Genomic DNA, 18,525 nt, shown 5'->3' with positions numbered 1-18,525 from the left:
TTAGATAAAGCTCTAGGGGCTAGTGGAATCAAGGGATATGGGGAGAAGGCAGGCACAGGTTACCGATTGTGGATGATCAGCCATGATCACAATGAATGGCGGTGCTAGCTTGAAGGGCCAAAGGTCTCCTCCTGCACCTATTTTCTATTTTTCTATAAGCAATTACACAACTCTAAACACTTTATGGTTGCCTTAGGAAAGCAACTTCAAAATATAGTACAAAATGAAGTAGTATTTGATTAGTATTGGACAGAATTTGCTGAATGCTCACCTCTCCAAACGCCCCTCTGCCAATGACTTTCAACATTTCAAAGTCATCTCTGTGCAGCCGCAGTTCCTTTACAGTAGAAGTAAATGGTTTTGCTGAAAAGGTAAAAAATAAAAGAATTAGAAGGGCTGCAAATACCAAATACTTGTTTCAGAATGCTAGGCTGTAAAATGCAAGGAATATCAACAAATTAAGTAAAAGACTAAGAGGGTAGTAGATACTAAGTAGAACATAATAAGGGAAAAACATGCCCCATCTACACTAGTCCCACCTGCCTGCATTTGTTCCTATCCATGTATCTGTCTAACTGTTTCTTAAACGATGGGATAGTCCCAGCCTCAACTACCTCCTCTGGCAGCTTATTCCATACAGCCTTTGTGTGAAAAAGTCACCCCTCAGATTCCTATTAAACAAATTTGGAAAACAATACCTGTTGTAGATCAATCTTTATTGATAGTATGTTTTAGCACAAAATTACAGAAGTCAATCAGAAATTTACAGAGATCTGGTGGGAAAATATTTGGAATACTAAACGCTGTTAGAGTCAATAGAGTCATAAGGTGATACTGTGTGGAAACGGACCCTTCATAGAGTCACAGGATGATAGAGTGTGGAAACAGGCCCTTCAAATAGTCAGTGAGTGATCCAGTGTAGAAACAGGCCCTTCATAGAGTCATAGAGTGATACAGTGTGGAAACAGGCCCTTCAGACCAACTTGCCCACACCAGCCAACAATGTCTCAGCTACACTAGTCCCACTTTCCTGCTCTTGGTCCATATCCCTCCAAATCTGTCCTATCCTCCTGAGATGCTGCCTGACCTGCTGAGTTACTCCAGCATTTTGTGAATAAATACCTTCGATTTGTACCAGCATCTGCAGTTATTTTCTTACACTATCCATGTACCTGTTTGTTTCTTAAACGATGGGATAGTCCCAGCCTCAACTACCTTCTCTGGCAGCTTGTTCCATACACTCACCACCCTTTGCTGTTATAGTCATAGAGTGATACAGTGTGGAAACGGCCCTTCGGCCCAACTTGCCCACACTGGCCAACATGTCCCAGGTACACTAGTCCCACATGCCTGTGTTTGGCCCATATGAAAAAAATACCCCTCAGATTCCTATTAAATCTTTTCCCCTTCACCTTGAAGGGTGACCTGTCAGCCTTGAATGATCTTTGAGACGGTACAAATTTCCTCCACTGATTATTTGGAAGAGGGGTGGTTATTCAATAAGTAGAGAACGTATTTAATAGATCCGCATGCTCTGGAATTTGGAATTGTGAAAAAGTCATGCTGCAATATAAGATTCTGAGAGGGACAGACAGTCGATCTTGAGAGGCTGTTTCCAAAATCCAAGTGGGCATAGTCTTTGGATACGGTCTCGACCTGGACAAGGACAAATGTATTCATTTACACAGTTGTAATTTTTAGGAATGTTCTCTTCTAGAAAGCTGTGAATGCTCAGTCCTTGAATATAATCAGGACTGAGACGGGTGGATTTTTGAAGACAAGGGATCAAGGGATATGGAAATTCAATGGGAAATGGATAAGGTGCAGGAACTGTCAAGTGCAAGATAAAGGGGCACAGAGCTTATTCCTATGATGAGACCAACAATGTTCAAAAGCCTGCTTTTCCCAGACCAATTTTATCCTCTCCAAATCATCAGGTCTTAGGTCATTAAATCAGTACATCCTATTGATATTTTTTTAAATTGTTGAAAAATTACATTAAAAAATATTAATGTTTGTGCCATTGTGCAACCGACATCACAGACATTAGCAATTGTAAAATAATTCAATTTTATACCAGAGAGCAACTCGACTAAATAAACAAATACACTGCAGTGTCTACATGTTTGGCATATAAATGCACAAGGCAATGATAGCAAGGGGAGAAACTAAAGAGAGAGCATTAATGTCAAAGCAAGGGCAAGTGCTTTAACATTCTCACGAATTGATGAGAATTTTTTTCAGACATGGCTTCAGAGAAGTCTGTATCCAGCCACTGGTTTACTGCGTAATCTTGATAAACCCAGCATTGTTTTAATTCCAATCGACCAGTAAAGTAGTAACAGTGCTCCAAAATTCTAATTTTGAAAACTTTGAAATATGCCAAGTACATGCAGACTGCTGATGATACAAATGAACATTACAGCAGTTTGAGACATTAAATTTAGATATAATTTCTTCATAGATGGAAACAGATCTGGGACTTCCATGCATGTACAGTCAAGTAGTGAAATTCCTAACTTATGAAATACAGCACCAGTTAATGCACATTGCTTCTCTGTGGAATTCAGCAGGAAAAGTTCTATCTTGTTGAGATTCCCAGCATTTACTCTGGAAAACTGGCTCCAGCCCAGGGATTTTAGTCAGAATTGTCAGGCAGTAGAGATAAAAAGAGAGAATAAAGCAGGCAAGTTCTGCACCACATTTCAAAACAAGTTTAACTTTGAAATGATTTGTAGGTATTTTAGCGAATTTGATCCTTTGGAAAAGTATTTTCTTTTTCTTATTGCGTTTAAAGCATCGTCAAAGGTCAATGACATATCGAAACATTTTAAAGTCTTTACAACTTTGACAATTAGCAAAGCTAGGGCAATAGTTCACTAGCTGTAAAAACTGTAGTTTAGTTTAGAGATACAGAATGCAAACAGGCCCTTTCTGCCCATTGGATCCATGTCGACCATCGATTACACGTTCATACTAGTTCTGCATTCCACATTCGCCCTGCACATTAGTACAAATTTACAGGGGCTAATTAATGTACAAACCTGTACATCTTTGGGACATGGGATGAACACCAAGTATATTTTGGGTCAGGGTTCTTTAATGACACCACTGGAGAGCACACTGCTGGAGTCCAGGGTAGTTTGGGCCAGCAAGGAAGGTTCTCTGTATCAAGACCCTGGTGGCGCAGCGGTAGAATTGCTGCCTTACACCTCGAGAGACACGGTTTCCATCCTGACTGCGGGTGCTGTCTGTGCAGAGTTTGTACATTCTCTACATGACCTGCATGTGTTTTCTCCGAGATCTTCGGTTTCCTCCCACGCTCCAAAGACGTACAGGCTTGTAGGTTAATTGGCTTGGTATAAATGTAAAAAATTGTCCCCAGTGTGCGCAGGATGGGGTTAATGTGCAGGGATCACTGATCCCAGCGGGCCAAAGGGCCTGTTTCTGCGCTGTATATGTAAACTAAACTAAACACTGGGAAGGCTCACATTTAATGCCCATTCCCAATTGCTTTGACAAGGTGGCACAACAGTAACTTGAACCACTACAGTATTTCTGCTGCATCTTAATGCTGGTAAACAATATATTCCAGCGTACAGATCATGTGACATTGCAGAGACAGTCGGGCAGGCATGTTATTGGGAGCAAAACTTGCAGATGATGTTCCGAAACACCTTGTGCTTTTGTCCTTCTGGGTGGGAGGGGTGACAGTAACCTAGGCAACTAATTGCAATGCATTTTACAGATAGTACACACGTCAAGCACGGCATAATAGTTATGGAGGGAATTAATTTTAACTATGGCCTGTGCCAATAAAATCTGGCCCACTGGGTGCTCCAAATTCTTTGGCATGTAACTACAAACACACAAGCACTTCCTTGTCTCGTTTATTGTCTAAACACGAATCATCTGAAATCCTGTTACGCCCTTTCAGCCACTTGTTTTCTGTAGTGGGCATTATTAAGGAATTGTATTTAAAAAAGGGATAGAGTATTTTCCAACATGAGGGCATTTAGCCATAACTGTGTGCGTCAATGTGTGCAATGCTCCAATCCTCTGGAATCACTCCTGTACCTGCAGAAGATTGAGAAAGTAGTCTCAGCCTCCATCATTACTTACAGGCATAGAGTCAGAGTCATACAGCATGGAAACAGGTCCTTCAGCCTAAGAACATGCTGGCCCTAAACTCTTTCCTATCTTATTTTTAAAAGGCCTCTCAATTTCCCAATGTCCCTTTATTTGTTAACAGTTTGTCCTGATCATACGTTCCAAACTTCCTGCCTAACGCCATCCAAATTAGCCATGTCCCAATTTAGGACCTCAAGGTACAGGATTTAACTATAGCTATCAGATGAAACGAGATTATAATTAATTAATTAATAAAGGGGCATGCCCCTTGGAGTGTGATGCATGAACCCATAAAGTAATGCTGCCCTTTCTCAAACAAATTTCTTGATTACATAATGGGGCAGACAAATTAATATGACGAAAATCAAAACAACTAAATATTACATTAAAAACAAAATACTGGAAAAACTCAAGTCAGGCAGTATCTGTGGAAAAAGGGTAAATATTTCAGATTTTGATTGTTACGTGAGTAACTGTAACAGTAAGCGATAAGTAAATTATAGGGAAGTGTGTCTGTGTTTTCCTGGGCCTCAGTAACTAAAATGACCATCTTGAGAGTCAAAGGTAGACGAAAAATGCTGGAGTAACTCAGCGGGCCAGGCAGCATCTCTGGAGAGAAGGAATGGGTGAAATTTCGGGTCGAGCCCCTTCTTCAGTCTGAAGGGTCTTGACCCGAAACATCACCCATTCCTTCTCTCCAGAGATGCTGCCTGGCCCGCTGAGTTACTCCGGCATTTTGTGTCTACCTTCGATTTATACCAGCATCTGCAGTTTTTTTCCTACATCTTGAGAGTCAACGTCAGTATAAATATGTATTCCAAAATAGACCCGGAAGGAGAATTGTTAATTTACAAACTCCATATGTGACATAAATATGGTTTATAAAGAATTGCAAAGTATTATTATAACCATGTTTTTAATAAGATCCTAAACCATAAGGGCACAGCTGAAGTAACTTTAACATGACATTGACTGAATTATTGGCCTAAACAATGCCAGCTTCATACAAGTAATCCTTTTCAATTATTTTTGAAGTCTGCTCATTATTAACTTGTTTTATCTTTTTTTTCTAAAAAGGTATTCTAACTGAAAGTTGGCGTGCAGGTACAGCAGGCAGTGAAGAAAGCTAATGGAATGTTGGCCTTCATAACAAGAGGATTTCAGTATAGGAGTAAAGAGGTTCTTCTGCAGTTGTATAGGGCCCTGGCAAGACCACATCTGGAGTATTGTGTGCAGTTTTGGTCTGTTAATTTGAGGAAGGACATCCTTGCTATTGAGGCAGTGCAGCGTAGGTTCACGAGGTTAATCCCTGGGATGGAGGGACTGTCATATGAGGAAAGATTGGAAAGACTAGGCTTGTATTCACTGGAGTTTAGAAGGATGAGAGGGGATCTTATAGAGATGTATAAAATCATAAAAGGACTAGACAATTTAGATGCAGGAAAAATCTTCCCAACGTTGGAAGTTGGAGTCCAGAACCAGGGGCCACAGTCTAAGAATAAAGGGGAGGCCATTTAAAACTGAGGTGAGAAGAACCTTTTTCACCCAGAGAGTTGTGAATTTTTGGAATTCTCTGCCACAGAGGGCAGTGGAGGCCAAGTCACTGGATGGATTTAAGAGAGAGTTAGATAGAGCTCTAGGGGCTAGTGGAATCAAAGGATATGGCGAGAAAGCAGGCACGGGTTACTAATTGTGGATGATCAGCCATGATCACAATGAATGGTGGTGCTGGTTCAAAGGGCCAAATGGCCTCCTCCTGCACCTATTTTCTATGTTTCTATGTATGTCCTGGACATTCGTCATCCATCATTGTGGATCAACAAGCCAATCTCCATACACAGCAACATTTCTTTGGGCGTGGTGGAATAATAATACAATTTACATTGTACCATCTCATATTTGTGTAGAATAGGGGCTGGGTTATTATGTTTACTCTGGTGTACAATAAATGTTCCCAGCTTTAGCATAATAGTGGCATTAACAATTAAACATTAGGTGAAATTTCTTTATAGATTCAAATTTACATGGTCTTCTCAAGTCGTTCATCGTCATATGCACAATATGCTGAGGCACCAGTATCATGAAAAGCATGTTTGCAGCAGTATCACAGGCTCATTACTCACTTTGTGGAAATGATTACTCATCTGAAGACTGCGTGCTCAAAGTAGTGGATGTGTTTCACTTCAAAATGGTGAACCTGATATATAATATTTATATTGACTAGTTTTTAAATAAATTCTGATGAACTAAAGCAAACAATTATAATAGTGGAATTAAACTAACAACAACGCTGGTTCAGTGGCGCAGCGGTGGAGTTGCTGCCTTACAGCGCTTGCAGCGCCAGGCACCCGGGTTCCATCCCGACTACGGGTGCTGTCTGTACAGAGTTTTGTACATTCTCCCCGTGACTGCATGGGTTTTCTCTGAGATATTTGGTTTCCACCCACACTTCAAAAACGTATAGGTTTGAAGGTTAATTGGCTTGGTATAAATGTAAATTGTCCCGAGAGCGTGTAGGATGGCGTAAGTGTGCGGGGATCGCTGGTCGGCGCGGACTCGGTGGGCCTAAGGACCTGTTTCCACGCTGTATCTCTAAACTAAACTAAACTTCTTAGAGAAGAACCAGGAAAGATAATGCAGTATATTAGCGTTTGAATATTTTTTAACAGAGAAACAAAGGCTTAACAATACAAACTATTACATTCATTTAATGTTCTGATTCAGGAATGGTCAATTGATTGGTTACTTTCAAAAGTCAACGGTTTCATTTGCAGTTTATTACTTGCATGGAGTGGAGAGAATGAGCTTACAAGCCAAGTACCCTTTCCTCATATATGAAGAACTAAGCGGGTCAGGCAGCATCTGTGGAGGGAAATGGATGGACCCTGCCCCAGCCTGATGTCGTAGATTGATGTTTAAACCTCACATTTTTTTGACTGGAATTACCAAGTAAATATTTGAAATAATTGGAACAAGTTTTCGTTTTAGAAAATACATTAAAACATGTTAAGAGATTTGCAGATGATGTCTAGGTTGTTGGAGCTGTGGATCATGTATAATATAACCATATAACAACTACAGCATGGAAACAGGCCTGTCCGGCCCTACCAGTCCACGCCGACCATTCTCCCTGACCTAGTCTCATCTACCTGCACTCAGACCATAACCCTCTAATCCCCTCTTATCCATATACCTATCCAATTTACTCTTAAATAATAAAATCGAGCCAGCCTCCACCACTTCCACCGGAAGCCCATTCCATACAGCCACCACCCTCTGAGTAAAGACGTACAGGTATGTAGGTTAATTGGCTGGGTAAATGTAAAAATTGTCCCTAGTGTGTGTAGGATAGTGTTAATGTACGGGGATCACTGGGCGGCACGGACTTGGAGGGCCGAAAAGGCCTGTTTCCGGCTGTAGATATATGATATGATATGATATGATAAAGAAGTTACCCCTCATGTTACCCCTAAACTTTTGTCCCTCAATTCTGAAGCTATGTCCCCTTGTTGGAATCTTCCCCACTCTCAAAGGGAAAAGCCTACCCACGTCAACTCTGTCCGTCCCTCTCAAAATTTTTAAAACCTCTATCAAGTCCCCCCTCAACCTTCTACGCTCCAAAGAATAAAGACCCAATCTGTTCAACCTCTCTCTGTAGCCTAAGTGTTGAAACCCAGGCAACATTCTAGTAAATCTCCTCTGTACCCTCTCCATTTTGTCGACATCCTTCCTATAATTTGGCGACCAGAACTGCACACCATACTCGGCCTCACCAATGCCCTGTACAATTTTAACATTACATCCCAACTTCTATACTCGATGCTCTGATTTATAAAGGCAAGCATACCAAACGCCTTCTTCACCACCCTATCCACATGAGATTCCACCTTCAGGGAACAATGCAGTTATTCCCAGATCCCTCTGTTCCACTGCATTCCTCAATTCCCTACCATTTACCCTGTACGTCCTATTTTGATTTGTCCTACCAAAATGCAGCACCTCACACTTATCAGCATTAAACTCCATCTGCCATCTTTCAGCCCACCCTTCCGAAAGGCCCAAGTCTCTCTGTAGACTTTGAAACTCTACTTCATTATTAACTACACCACCTATCTTAGTATCATCTGCATATTTACTAATCCAATTTGCCACACCATCATCCAGATCATTAATGTAAATGCAAACAACAGTGGACCCAACACAGATCCTTGGGGTACTCCACTAGACACTGGCCTCCAACCTGACATACAATTGTCAACCATTACCCTCTGGTATCTCCCATTCAGCCATTGTTGAATCCATCTTGCAACCTCACTATTAATACCCAACGATTTAACCTTCTTAATCAACCTTCCATGTGGAACCTTGTCAAATGCCTTACTGGTCCATATAGACAACATCCACAGCCTTGCCCTTATCAATTTCCCTGGTAACCTCTTCAAAAAATTCAATGTAGGCAGCTTTGAAAGTATACAGAGGGATATAGATCAGCTACAGAAATGGCCAGAGAAATTGCAGATGGAGTTCAATTTAAACTATAGAGAATGTATAGTTAATGGCAAAACCTAACAGCTTTTTGTTTTAGTTTTAGAAATCCAGCGAGGAAACAGGACCTTCAGCCCACCGAGTCCGCGCCGACTATCCTACACACTAGGGACTATTTATACATACACCAAGCCAATTAACCTACATATCTGTACGTCTTTGGAGTGTGGGAGGAAAGCGAAGATTTCAGTGAAAACCCACGTGGCCACCGAGAACGTACAAACTCCGTACAGACAGCGCCCGTAGTCGGGATCGAACCCGGGTCTCTGCCACTGCAAGCGCTGTAAGGCAGCAACTCCACCGCTGTACCACAGCGTTGATGTACAGATGGCCTTGGGCTCGAAGCCCATAGCAGCCTGAAACTGGCAACAAATGTAGATAGTCTGTTTGTTTCTATGTTAATTGTATTTGTAAAGCGCTTTGTGCATGTGTTAAGGCGCTATATAAAATAAATATATTATTATTATTATTATAGTGGTAGCGGCAGCATATGGTATGCTTGCCTTCATTAGTTGGGCGTAGGTGGAAGAGTCTAAGATGAGAATAAGAGTCATGAAATCATGTTGCAATTCCAGGAGTTTGGTTTGGCTGCTTTTAAAGTATTGTGTTCTGTTCTGATCACCCCTTGACTGGGAGGATGTGGAAGCTTTGGAAAGGGTGCAGAAGAGGTTTACCAGAATAATGCCTGGATTGGATAGAATTAGCTACAAGGAGACGTAGGAAGCTTTTCACTGTACCTTGGTGCACGTGACAATAAACTAAACTGAACTGAACGGCCAGACTTGGACTGTTTCTCTGGAACGCTGGAGGTTGAAGGAAGATCTTATAGAAGTATATAAAGTTATGGGGGAGATAGATAAGGTAGAGAGTCAAAGCTTTTCCCAGGTTAGAAATATCTAGGACAATAGGGCTTTAAGGAGAGAGGGACAACGTTTAAAGGAGATGTGCAGTAGGCACATGCACACACACTGTGGTGGGTGCCTAGAATGTGCTGCCAGAGTTGGCAGCAAATATTATTGTGGCATTTAAGAAGCTTTTCAATGGGCATACAGATATGTGAAGAATGGGGGGGGGGGGGGGGGGGGGGGGGGGGTGTAGATCACATGCAGGCAGGTGAGACTAGTTTATCTTGCCATTCTGTTTGGTGCACATTGTGGCCAGTTCCTGTGCTATACTTATTCTATATTCAATCTGCTGCGTAAATTAAATATTTAAATTCAGATACATAGCATTGAACATCTCGACTTTCCTCCCCCTGAAAAACAAGCTCCATACTTTACACAACTGTATTTTCATTGGGGATTAGCCCTTTGCATTGGCCATGCAAAGTATGGTTTTGTTTAGTTTATTGCCACGTGCACAGTGAAAAGCTTTTGTTGTCTGCTATCCAGTCAGCAGAAAGACTATACATGATTACAATCGGGCCATTTACAGTGTACAGGTACATGATAAGGGAATAACGTTTAGTGCGAGGTAAAGCCAGCAAAGTCCGATCAAGGATAGTCCAAGGGTCACCAATGAGGTAGATAGTAGTTCAGCACTGCTCCTGCAGTCCTCCATTCTCTTTTCAGCAACTTTCTACATCTTTTTGAAACCTTCCTTGCATTTCAAGATGAACAGAAGCTTGTGTTTATAAAATAGTCTTCAGAGGCATGCAGGAGTTCATCCCGGCTGATTGTTATACGCAACTGATCTTCTGCCATGTACAAAGTTCTACGAGTAACACTTGACCTTAATCTTAAACATCTGGAATAACTTCATTTCTAAACATTGGCAAGAGGTACATTGCAAACATCCTTTATAACATGGTCACAATCTTTTATTTTGGAAAGGCTAGCTCAACAATGAGAATCAATAATCCGGAGAATAGTTAAACAAACAATGTGTCAATATAAAGAACGTCAATTTTAATTTTAATATTGCTGTTCCTCTCTACTTATAAAGGCCAACATTCCTTTACTCTTTCATCTTATTTTCTGTACCTGATCATGCCATTTTAATGAGTACATGGGTAGATGTATTTCTGGACTTCCATCCTTTCTAACGTTTCACTATCTAGAAACTGCACGGGTGCGATGTGGATGACCACACATTTATATCAAAACTGCAACATTTCTTCCAGCCATTAAAAATAAAAAATATAAAAATAAAAACATTGGAAATCACAAATTAGAGCATAAAGTGCTGGAAACATTCAGCATGTCCGGTAGCATAAATGAAAAGAGAAATGTTCGGTATGATGGGCTTGGATAACACATATAACAAGTTTTTCATTGTATCTTGGTACAGGGGACAATAATAAAGCAATACAACAGAACCATAGTGAAAGATTCAGGTCGACAATCTTTCATCAAAAGTGAGATAACAAGTTCAGTTCATAGTTCCCGAGAAGGTGTGGAAGCGATGAATGGGACAAAGAGAATTGACTGAAGTGAAACCAGAGGTATCACAAAATGCTGGAGTAACTCAGCAGGTCAGGCAGCATCTCAGGAGAGAAGGTTTTTTTCACAAAATGCTGGAATAAAACCAGGGTGGTCACAGGATTATCATCTGTTTTACAAAGATGTCTGGTTGACAGACAGGCTTTTTGAGACCAAAATAAAAGGGTATGTAGAAAGTGTGAAACACAGATGGAGAGCAAGCCTAAATGACATGAATAATGTGGTGCCAGTGGAGAGCACATGCCAAAGGTTCCTTGAACCATCTTTAATTGGACTTTATCTTGCACTTTGGAATGGGTGATGTTTCGAGTCGAGACACTTCTTCAGACCCGAAGTCTGAAGAAGGGTCCCAAACCGAAACGTCACCCATTCCTTCTATCCAGAGATGCTGCCTGCCCCGCTGATTTAACCCAGCATTTTGGGTCTATCTTCGGTTGAAACCAGCATCTGCAGTTCCTTCCTACAACAATACTAAACTTAATCACGGCTGAATGTGGACACAAAATGCTGAGAATGTACATGGTATGTGTCACAAGTTTACAAACAATGCTGAAATTGGTGGAGTCGTGGATAGTGAAAGTGGTTGTGCAAGGAACCAGCTAGAAAGCTGAGTAGAGTAGTGATAGATGGGATTTAAACTTAGACAAGTGTGGAGTCATGTATTTTGGGAAAATATACAGACAGTATATGGTTTTTAGGAGCACATGCACAGAGACTTTGGGGTACAAGTCCATCGGCAAATGGACCTGGACCACCAACGGCAAAGGTGGATGGGCTTGTGAAAAGGATATTTGGTATGTTTGCCATTGTTGGCCAAGGCATTATGTGTGATAGTTGGCATATCATATTGCAGATGCACAAAACATTGGTTCGACTGCACTTGGAGTAGATTTCTGGTTGCCACATTACAGGAAGGATGTAGCAGTAAAAGTGTGCAGAAGAGATTCACCACCATAATTGCTGGAATGGGGGGGGTAGTCAGATAGATTAGAGGGGCTGGGTTCATTCTCACTGGAACATAGGAGGCTAAAGAGTAACCCTACTGAGATGTATTAAATTGTGGGGGAAACAGATAGGATTGATGGTCAGAATCTTTTCCCCCCAGGGAAGGGGAATCTAGATCTAGAGGAGACAGGTTTAAGATGCAAGGAGAAATTTAAAAGGCCACCCGAAAAGCAAGGCTTTCCTGCAAAGGAGAGTAAATATCTGGAAGGAGCTGCCATGGGTGGTGGTCTTTACACGGCATTTGGACGTACCTGGATAGAGATGGGGACAGGCCTAATGGAAGTATGTGGAATTAGCAAAACTGGCATTACTATTACCATGGATAAGGTGGACACAAAATGCTGGAGAACGCAGCATCTCTGGAGAGAAGGAATGGGCGACGTTTCGGGTCGAGACCCTTCTTCAGACCATGGATAAGGTGGGCCAAAAGGGGCCCATTTCTGGACAGCATGTTTCCAGGATTCTGTGTGTTAATGTTGCTTCCTACTCACATAGAGAAACTGGAAGTTTCATTATCTTTTCTGCTGATCTCCAACCTGCTCTCACTCTCATCTGGTTGATCTTTTACCCTTCACTCTGCTTTCAAGTTCTCCATCTCAGGAAGTTGGCTACTAACATATCTATTACAAGCCCAATTACTACACCTTCTACCACCTCTTTCTGTAAGTCTCTTTCTATTCTACTGTTGTTGCTGGCTCTGCGATATTAGTTCTGAGGACAACACTTTTAACACCAGTGCTTGTGAGTGGCTTCACTTTCCTTAACAATGACTTCACACATTCATAAGTCATAGGAGCAGAATTGGGCCTTTCGGCCCATTGAGTCTACTCCACCATTCAATCTTGGCATGACCTACCTTTCCCTCTCAACCTCATTCTCCAGCCTTCCCTCCCAAACCTTTAACACCCTTGCTAATCAAGAACCTGTCAATCTCTGCTTTAAAAATACCCAATGACTTGGCCTCCACTGCCATGTGGCGATGAATTCCACAGGTTCACCACTGTACTCTCAATTGTTTGTTCTATTTTTCATATTATAGCCTTTATGCCCTCGTCCTTTCCTGCCACTACCTTCCACATCCAACTGATCAGCCTCCATAGTTATGACATTTTCAATGTGATGCCACCAGAGATATCTTCCTCTTTCAGCCTTTCAAAGGGACTGAGCACAACACAGCAGTGGTTCACTTTGCCATCCTTACCAACATCCACTCCTCATCTCACAGCACTAGTTTGCTGTTCTAGATGTCAACTTCTCTACATTGGCAAGAGGGAATGGTGGGACTGCCGTATGTTGAAAGACTGGAGCGACTGGGCTTGATGAGAGGGGATCTTATTGAAACATAAGATTATTAAGGGATTGGACACGTTAGAAGTAGGAAACATGTTCCCAATGTTGGGGGAGTCCAGAACCAGGAGCCACAGTTTAAGAATAAAGGGAGGAAAAACTTTTTCAGTCAGAGAGTTATAAATCTGTGGAATTCTCTGCCTCAGAAGGCAGTGGAGGCCAATTCTCTGGATGCTTTCAAGAGAGAGCTAGATAGAGCTCTTAAAGATAGCGGAGTCAGGGGGTATGGGGAGAAGGCAGGAACGGGGTACATTGTGAATGATCAGCCATGATCACTTTGAATGGCAGTGCTGGCTCGAAGGGCCGAATGGCCTACTCCTGCGCCTATTGTCTATTGCCTATTGTCAAACGCAGGCTCGGCGTTCGCTTCACTCAACACCTTCGCTCAGTCCGCCATAACCAACCTGATCTCCCGGTGGCTCAGCACATCAAATTCCCCTCCCACTCCCAGTCTGACCTTTCTGTCATGGGACTCCTCCATTGTCATAGTGAGGCCCAGCGCAAATTGGAGGAACAGCACCTCATATTTCGCTTGGGTAGTTTACACCCCAGCGGTATGAACATTGACTTCTCTAACTTCGGATAGTTCCTCTGTCCCTCTCTTTCTCCTCCCCCTTCCCAGTTCTCCCACTGTTTTCCTGTCTCCTACTACATCCTATCTTTGTCCTGGCCCTCTCCCCTGACATCAGTCTGATGAAGGGTCTCAACACGAAACATCACCCATTTCTTCTCTCCTGAGATGCTGCCTGACCCGCTGAGTTACTCCAGCATTGTGTCTATCACCTATTTAAACTCTTCTCGTCTGAGATCCAAGCACACTTCCCCGTTGAAGCGAGGATTCAACCATATTTCTTCCAATTAAGAGTTCTGTATTTGCTGCTTTCACTTTGGTCTCCACAATGGAGAAGTCACAATATAAATTAGGAGACTGCTTTGCAGGATAACTCTATTCAACCCGCAGGTGTGAACTTCCATCCTTTTCACAATACAACTTCTGTGTTCTTGCCCTCTTACATTGCTCAGTGCAAGTTTGAGAAACACCATCTCATCTTCCAACAAGGCATATCAGTAACACTGAAGCAAATCAGTGCTTCATTTTGTATTAACATAGAAAATAAGTGCAGGTGTAGGCCATTCAGCCCTTTGAGCCATTCAATGGCTGATCATCCAGAATCAGTACCCCATTCCTGCTTTCTCCCTAAATCCCTTGATTCCGTTAGCCCTAAGAGCTATATCCAACTCTTTCTTGAATATACACCGATAGCCAAAACATTATGACCACTGACAGGCGAAGTAAATAACATTGATTATCTTTCTGCAATGGCACCTGTCAAGGGGTGGGATATAATAGGCAGCAAGTGAACAGTCAGTTCTTGAAGTTGATGTGCTGGATGCAGGAGAAATGGGCAGGAGTAAAGACCCGATCGACTTTGACAAGGGCCAAATTGTTATGGCCAGACGACTGGGTCAGAGCATCTCTGAAACGGCAAGACTTGTGGGGTGCTCCCGGTCAGCAGTGGTGAGTACCTACCGACTATTCAAATTGGCTATTTTTTTTAATGGTCTGCCTCCAACATTAACTCAATATTTCTCATTTCACAGAAGATGCCTGACCTGCTGAGTATTTCCAACATTCTGGATTTCTAACATTTTGGATAACTGCTATTTTTGCACCCAGCTCTCCTCTTTACGTACTCAGATTCACTGATATGTACTGAAGGAGTTAATTTACAACTCCTTCAGATACATGAACTGCAATTAGCAAACTTTAACTGTGAACTTTGACAATCTCCAACAATTGATATTGATAAATGATCTAGAATGACTGGCTCAAAGGTTCCTCTGCCTTTTTGTTATTCATTCTCTTTCTCACTCCACCTGATCTCTCCTCCTCTTCACCCTCTCTGCAACTTAAAGCATCTTAGATTTTGAATCTTCTAGCTCTGATGAAAGGTTATTACGCTGAAATCTTAATTGTGCCTCTCTCTCTAATTCTTTCTGTGTTGCTAAGGATTTCTGGTTCTTCCTATTTTTATTTTTAGGGGCACGGTGGCCTAATGGTAGAGCTACTGTCTTTACAGCGCCAGAGACAAGGGTTCGATCCTGACCACGGGTGCTGTCTGTACGGAGTTTGTACGTTCTCCTGGTGACCTGCGTGGATTTTCTTCAAAATCTTCAGTTTCCTCCCACACACCAAAGACGTACAGGTTTGTAGGTTAATTAGCTTAGTATAGATGTAAAATTGTCCCCAGCATGTGTAGGGTAGTATTAATGTGCAGGGATCACCTCTCAGTGCGGACTCGGTGGGTCAAAGGCCATGTTTCCTCGCTGTATCTCTAAACTAAACTAAAAGTCAGGTAAACTATGTTTCTTCAGCTTCACAATCAAGTTTGGCTAATCATCTCCTAAGAGGGAGTTTATCAAATGCCTTCTGGAAATCCTTATACATAAAACTCAAGGATATCGTCCTGACCACTAAAATTGGTCTGCCTTGATATACCTCTTACAAATTAGTGTAGGCCCACTCAGAATGATTAAACAATTCCAAGCTGTTTAGTCACTCCCTTCTTCATTGTGAACTTCAGTAATCTCCAGACAACAGATGCTGACTAAATGGTCTCTAAAATCTTGGTTTCCTTCTTTCAGAATGACAAAGACAGTTTTCCGGTCAAAACTCTTGAATCCTGAAGAGAGAATGTCAAAGCGGAGTGAATCAGCCCGATCCTACTGCCAGCAATACTTCATATGCTTAACCACCACAACCGTGCATTCCTCTAGAACTAGTAAGGCGTTCACAAATCGGCCCCACTATAAAATACTCAAAAAACCCAATGCCTTGTTGGATGATGGCTGAGTGAGTTTGTAAATGGCACACCAAGACATAATTACAATTTCGTTCAAAAGCCTGAAGGTGTGTACAATAACCAAAGTGTGTACAAAGCCATCATGTCTTAAACGGTAATGTTTCCTGCCATGCCTTGTTTCCCACACAGCTTTGAAACTTACTGAATTCGCTGGAAATAAATTACGCTACAGTACAAGGATCTGTAAAAATGTACTTATAACCAATTACTATACAAATGGAAATTACGATACAAATACTATACTAGTTTCACTGTCCTGATTATTTTTGCTGATTGTATGCTTCGTTGTCACCTTCCCCTCGGGTAACTATGACCCATTCTACATTTCCTTGATCAACATCTGCGTTGATCTGTCGTTTTCACACCTTACCCTTCCATATCTCTAGACTCCCTCTCCCCTGACCTCAGTCTGAAGAAGGGTCTCGACCCAAAACGTCACCCATTCCTTCTCTCCAGAAATGCTGCCTGTCCCGCTGAGTTATTCCAGCATTTTGTGTCTATCTTTACTATACAAGTGAAACTCTAGCACAGGAAGAAAAATCAAGTTGAGGGTTGCCAAAACCACATCCTTAAACCAAATGGAAAACACTCCAATGATCAGAGTTATACTTCTAAATGAAGATGGCCGTGTTGCTAGAGGTTAATATATAGTAGACTCAGACTCAGCTCTTGAAACCATTTGTCTTCCATCCATCATCAATGGGAATGTGTGCTGATGATTACAAGCTGTTTAATTATACTTGCATTTTCACAAAAAAAAACAAATCCATCCATGCCTTCAAGCTTCAAGCCAGAGACAATATTCAGGCATGAACTGATTAATACTTGCTCCGACCCAACTGAATAATGCCTAGACTTGACACGTATACTGTGCTGCAAAAGGGGTGGTATCTTATGGCCAGTGATTCAACTTTTAATACAAATAGTTCTTCCATTATGTGATGACTGCGTTCTTAAGAAACCTCGCCTTACAGAAAATCACATTATAAAAACCACTGTGACAATGGAAAAAAGGATGTTTCACCTTGTAATTAAAAAGTATTTTTCCCCCCGCTGGACTATGGGTCTTTTTAATAACTATCAGTTTATTTTTGTGACCGCTAAAATTATTAGTCTGCACTTTACATTGTTTATTGCAATATCATTGCACCAATGTCAATAAAACCAATCGCTTTTCACTTGGAGCAAGACTGACACTCTAGTGGAGTACCCCAAGGATCTGTGTTGGGTCCACTGTTGTTTTTCATTTACATTAATGATCTGGATGATGGTGTGGCAAATTGGATTAGTAAGTATGCAGATGATACTAAGATAGGTGGTGTAGTTAATAATGAAGTAGATTTTCAAAGTCTACAGAGAGACTTGGGCCTTTTGGAAGGGTGGGCTGAAAGATGGCAGATGGAGTTTAATGCTGATAAGTGTGAGGTGCTGCATTTTGGTAGGACAAATCAAAATAGGACGTACAGGGTAAATGGTAGGGAATAGAGGAATGCGGTGTAACAGAGAGATCTGGGAATAACTGTGCATTGTTCCCTGAAGGTGGAATCTCATGTGGATAGGGTGGTGAAGAAGGCGTTTGGTATGCTTGCCTTTATAAATCAGAGCATCGAATATAGAAGTTGGGATGTAATGTTAAAATTGTACAGGGCATTGGTGAGGCCGAATCTGGAGTATGGTGTGCAGTTCTGGTCGCCAAATTATAGGAAGGATGTCGACAAAATGGAGAGGGTACAGAAGAGATTTACTAGAATGTTGCCTTGGTTTCAGCACTTAAGCTACAGAGACAGGTTGAACAGGTTGGGTCTTTATTCTTTGGAGCGTAGAAGGTTGAGGGGGGACGATAGAGGTTTTTAAATTTTTAAGAGGGACGGACAGAGTTGACGTGGGTAGGCTTTTCCCTTTGAGAGTGGGGAAGATTCCAACAAGGGGACATAACTTCAGAATTAAGGGACAAAAGTTTAGGGGTAACATGAGGGGTAACTTCTTTACTCAGAGGGTGGTGGCTGTATGGAATGAGCTTCCGGTGGAAGTGGTGGAGGCAGGCTCGATTTTATTATTTAAGAGTAAATTGGATTGGTATATGGATGGGAGGGGATTGGAGGGTTATGGTCTGAGAGCAGGTAGATGAGACTAGGTCAGAGAAAGTGGTCGGCGTGAACTGGTAGGGCCGAACGGGCCTGTTTCCGTGCTGT

At 41.9% G+C, this 18,525-nt stretch overlaps 1 protein-coding gene across 1 annotated transcript in view; it reads right to left on the bottom strand.

Annotated features, from left to right (window-relative positions):
• The window catches only part of cdc42bpb (CDC42 binding protein kinase beta (DMPK-like)), a 194,285-nt gene that overhangs the window by 122,764 nt on the left and 52,996 nt on the right, over positions 1-18,525 (bottom strand). The window contains exon 2 of the mRNA XM_078406009.1: positions 272-363. Coding sequence (XP_078262135.1) covers positions 272-363 — 92 coding nt within the window. The remainder of the gene's footprint in view (positions 1-271; positions 364-18,525) is intronic.

This window comes from Rhinoraja longicauda, chromosome 10 (assembly GCF_053455715.1).
Source record: "Rhinoraja longicauda isolate Sanriku21f chromosome 10, sRhiLon1.1, whole genome shotgun sequence".
Lineage (NCBI taxonomy): Eukaryota > Metazoa > Chordata > Chondrichthyes > Rajiformes > Arhynchobatidae > Rhinoraja > Rhinoraja longicauda.
Note: the sequence above shows the minus strand (reverse complement) of the source record. Positions and strands in the feature narration are given on the sequence as shown.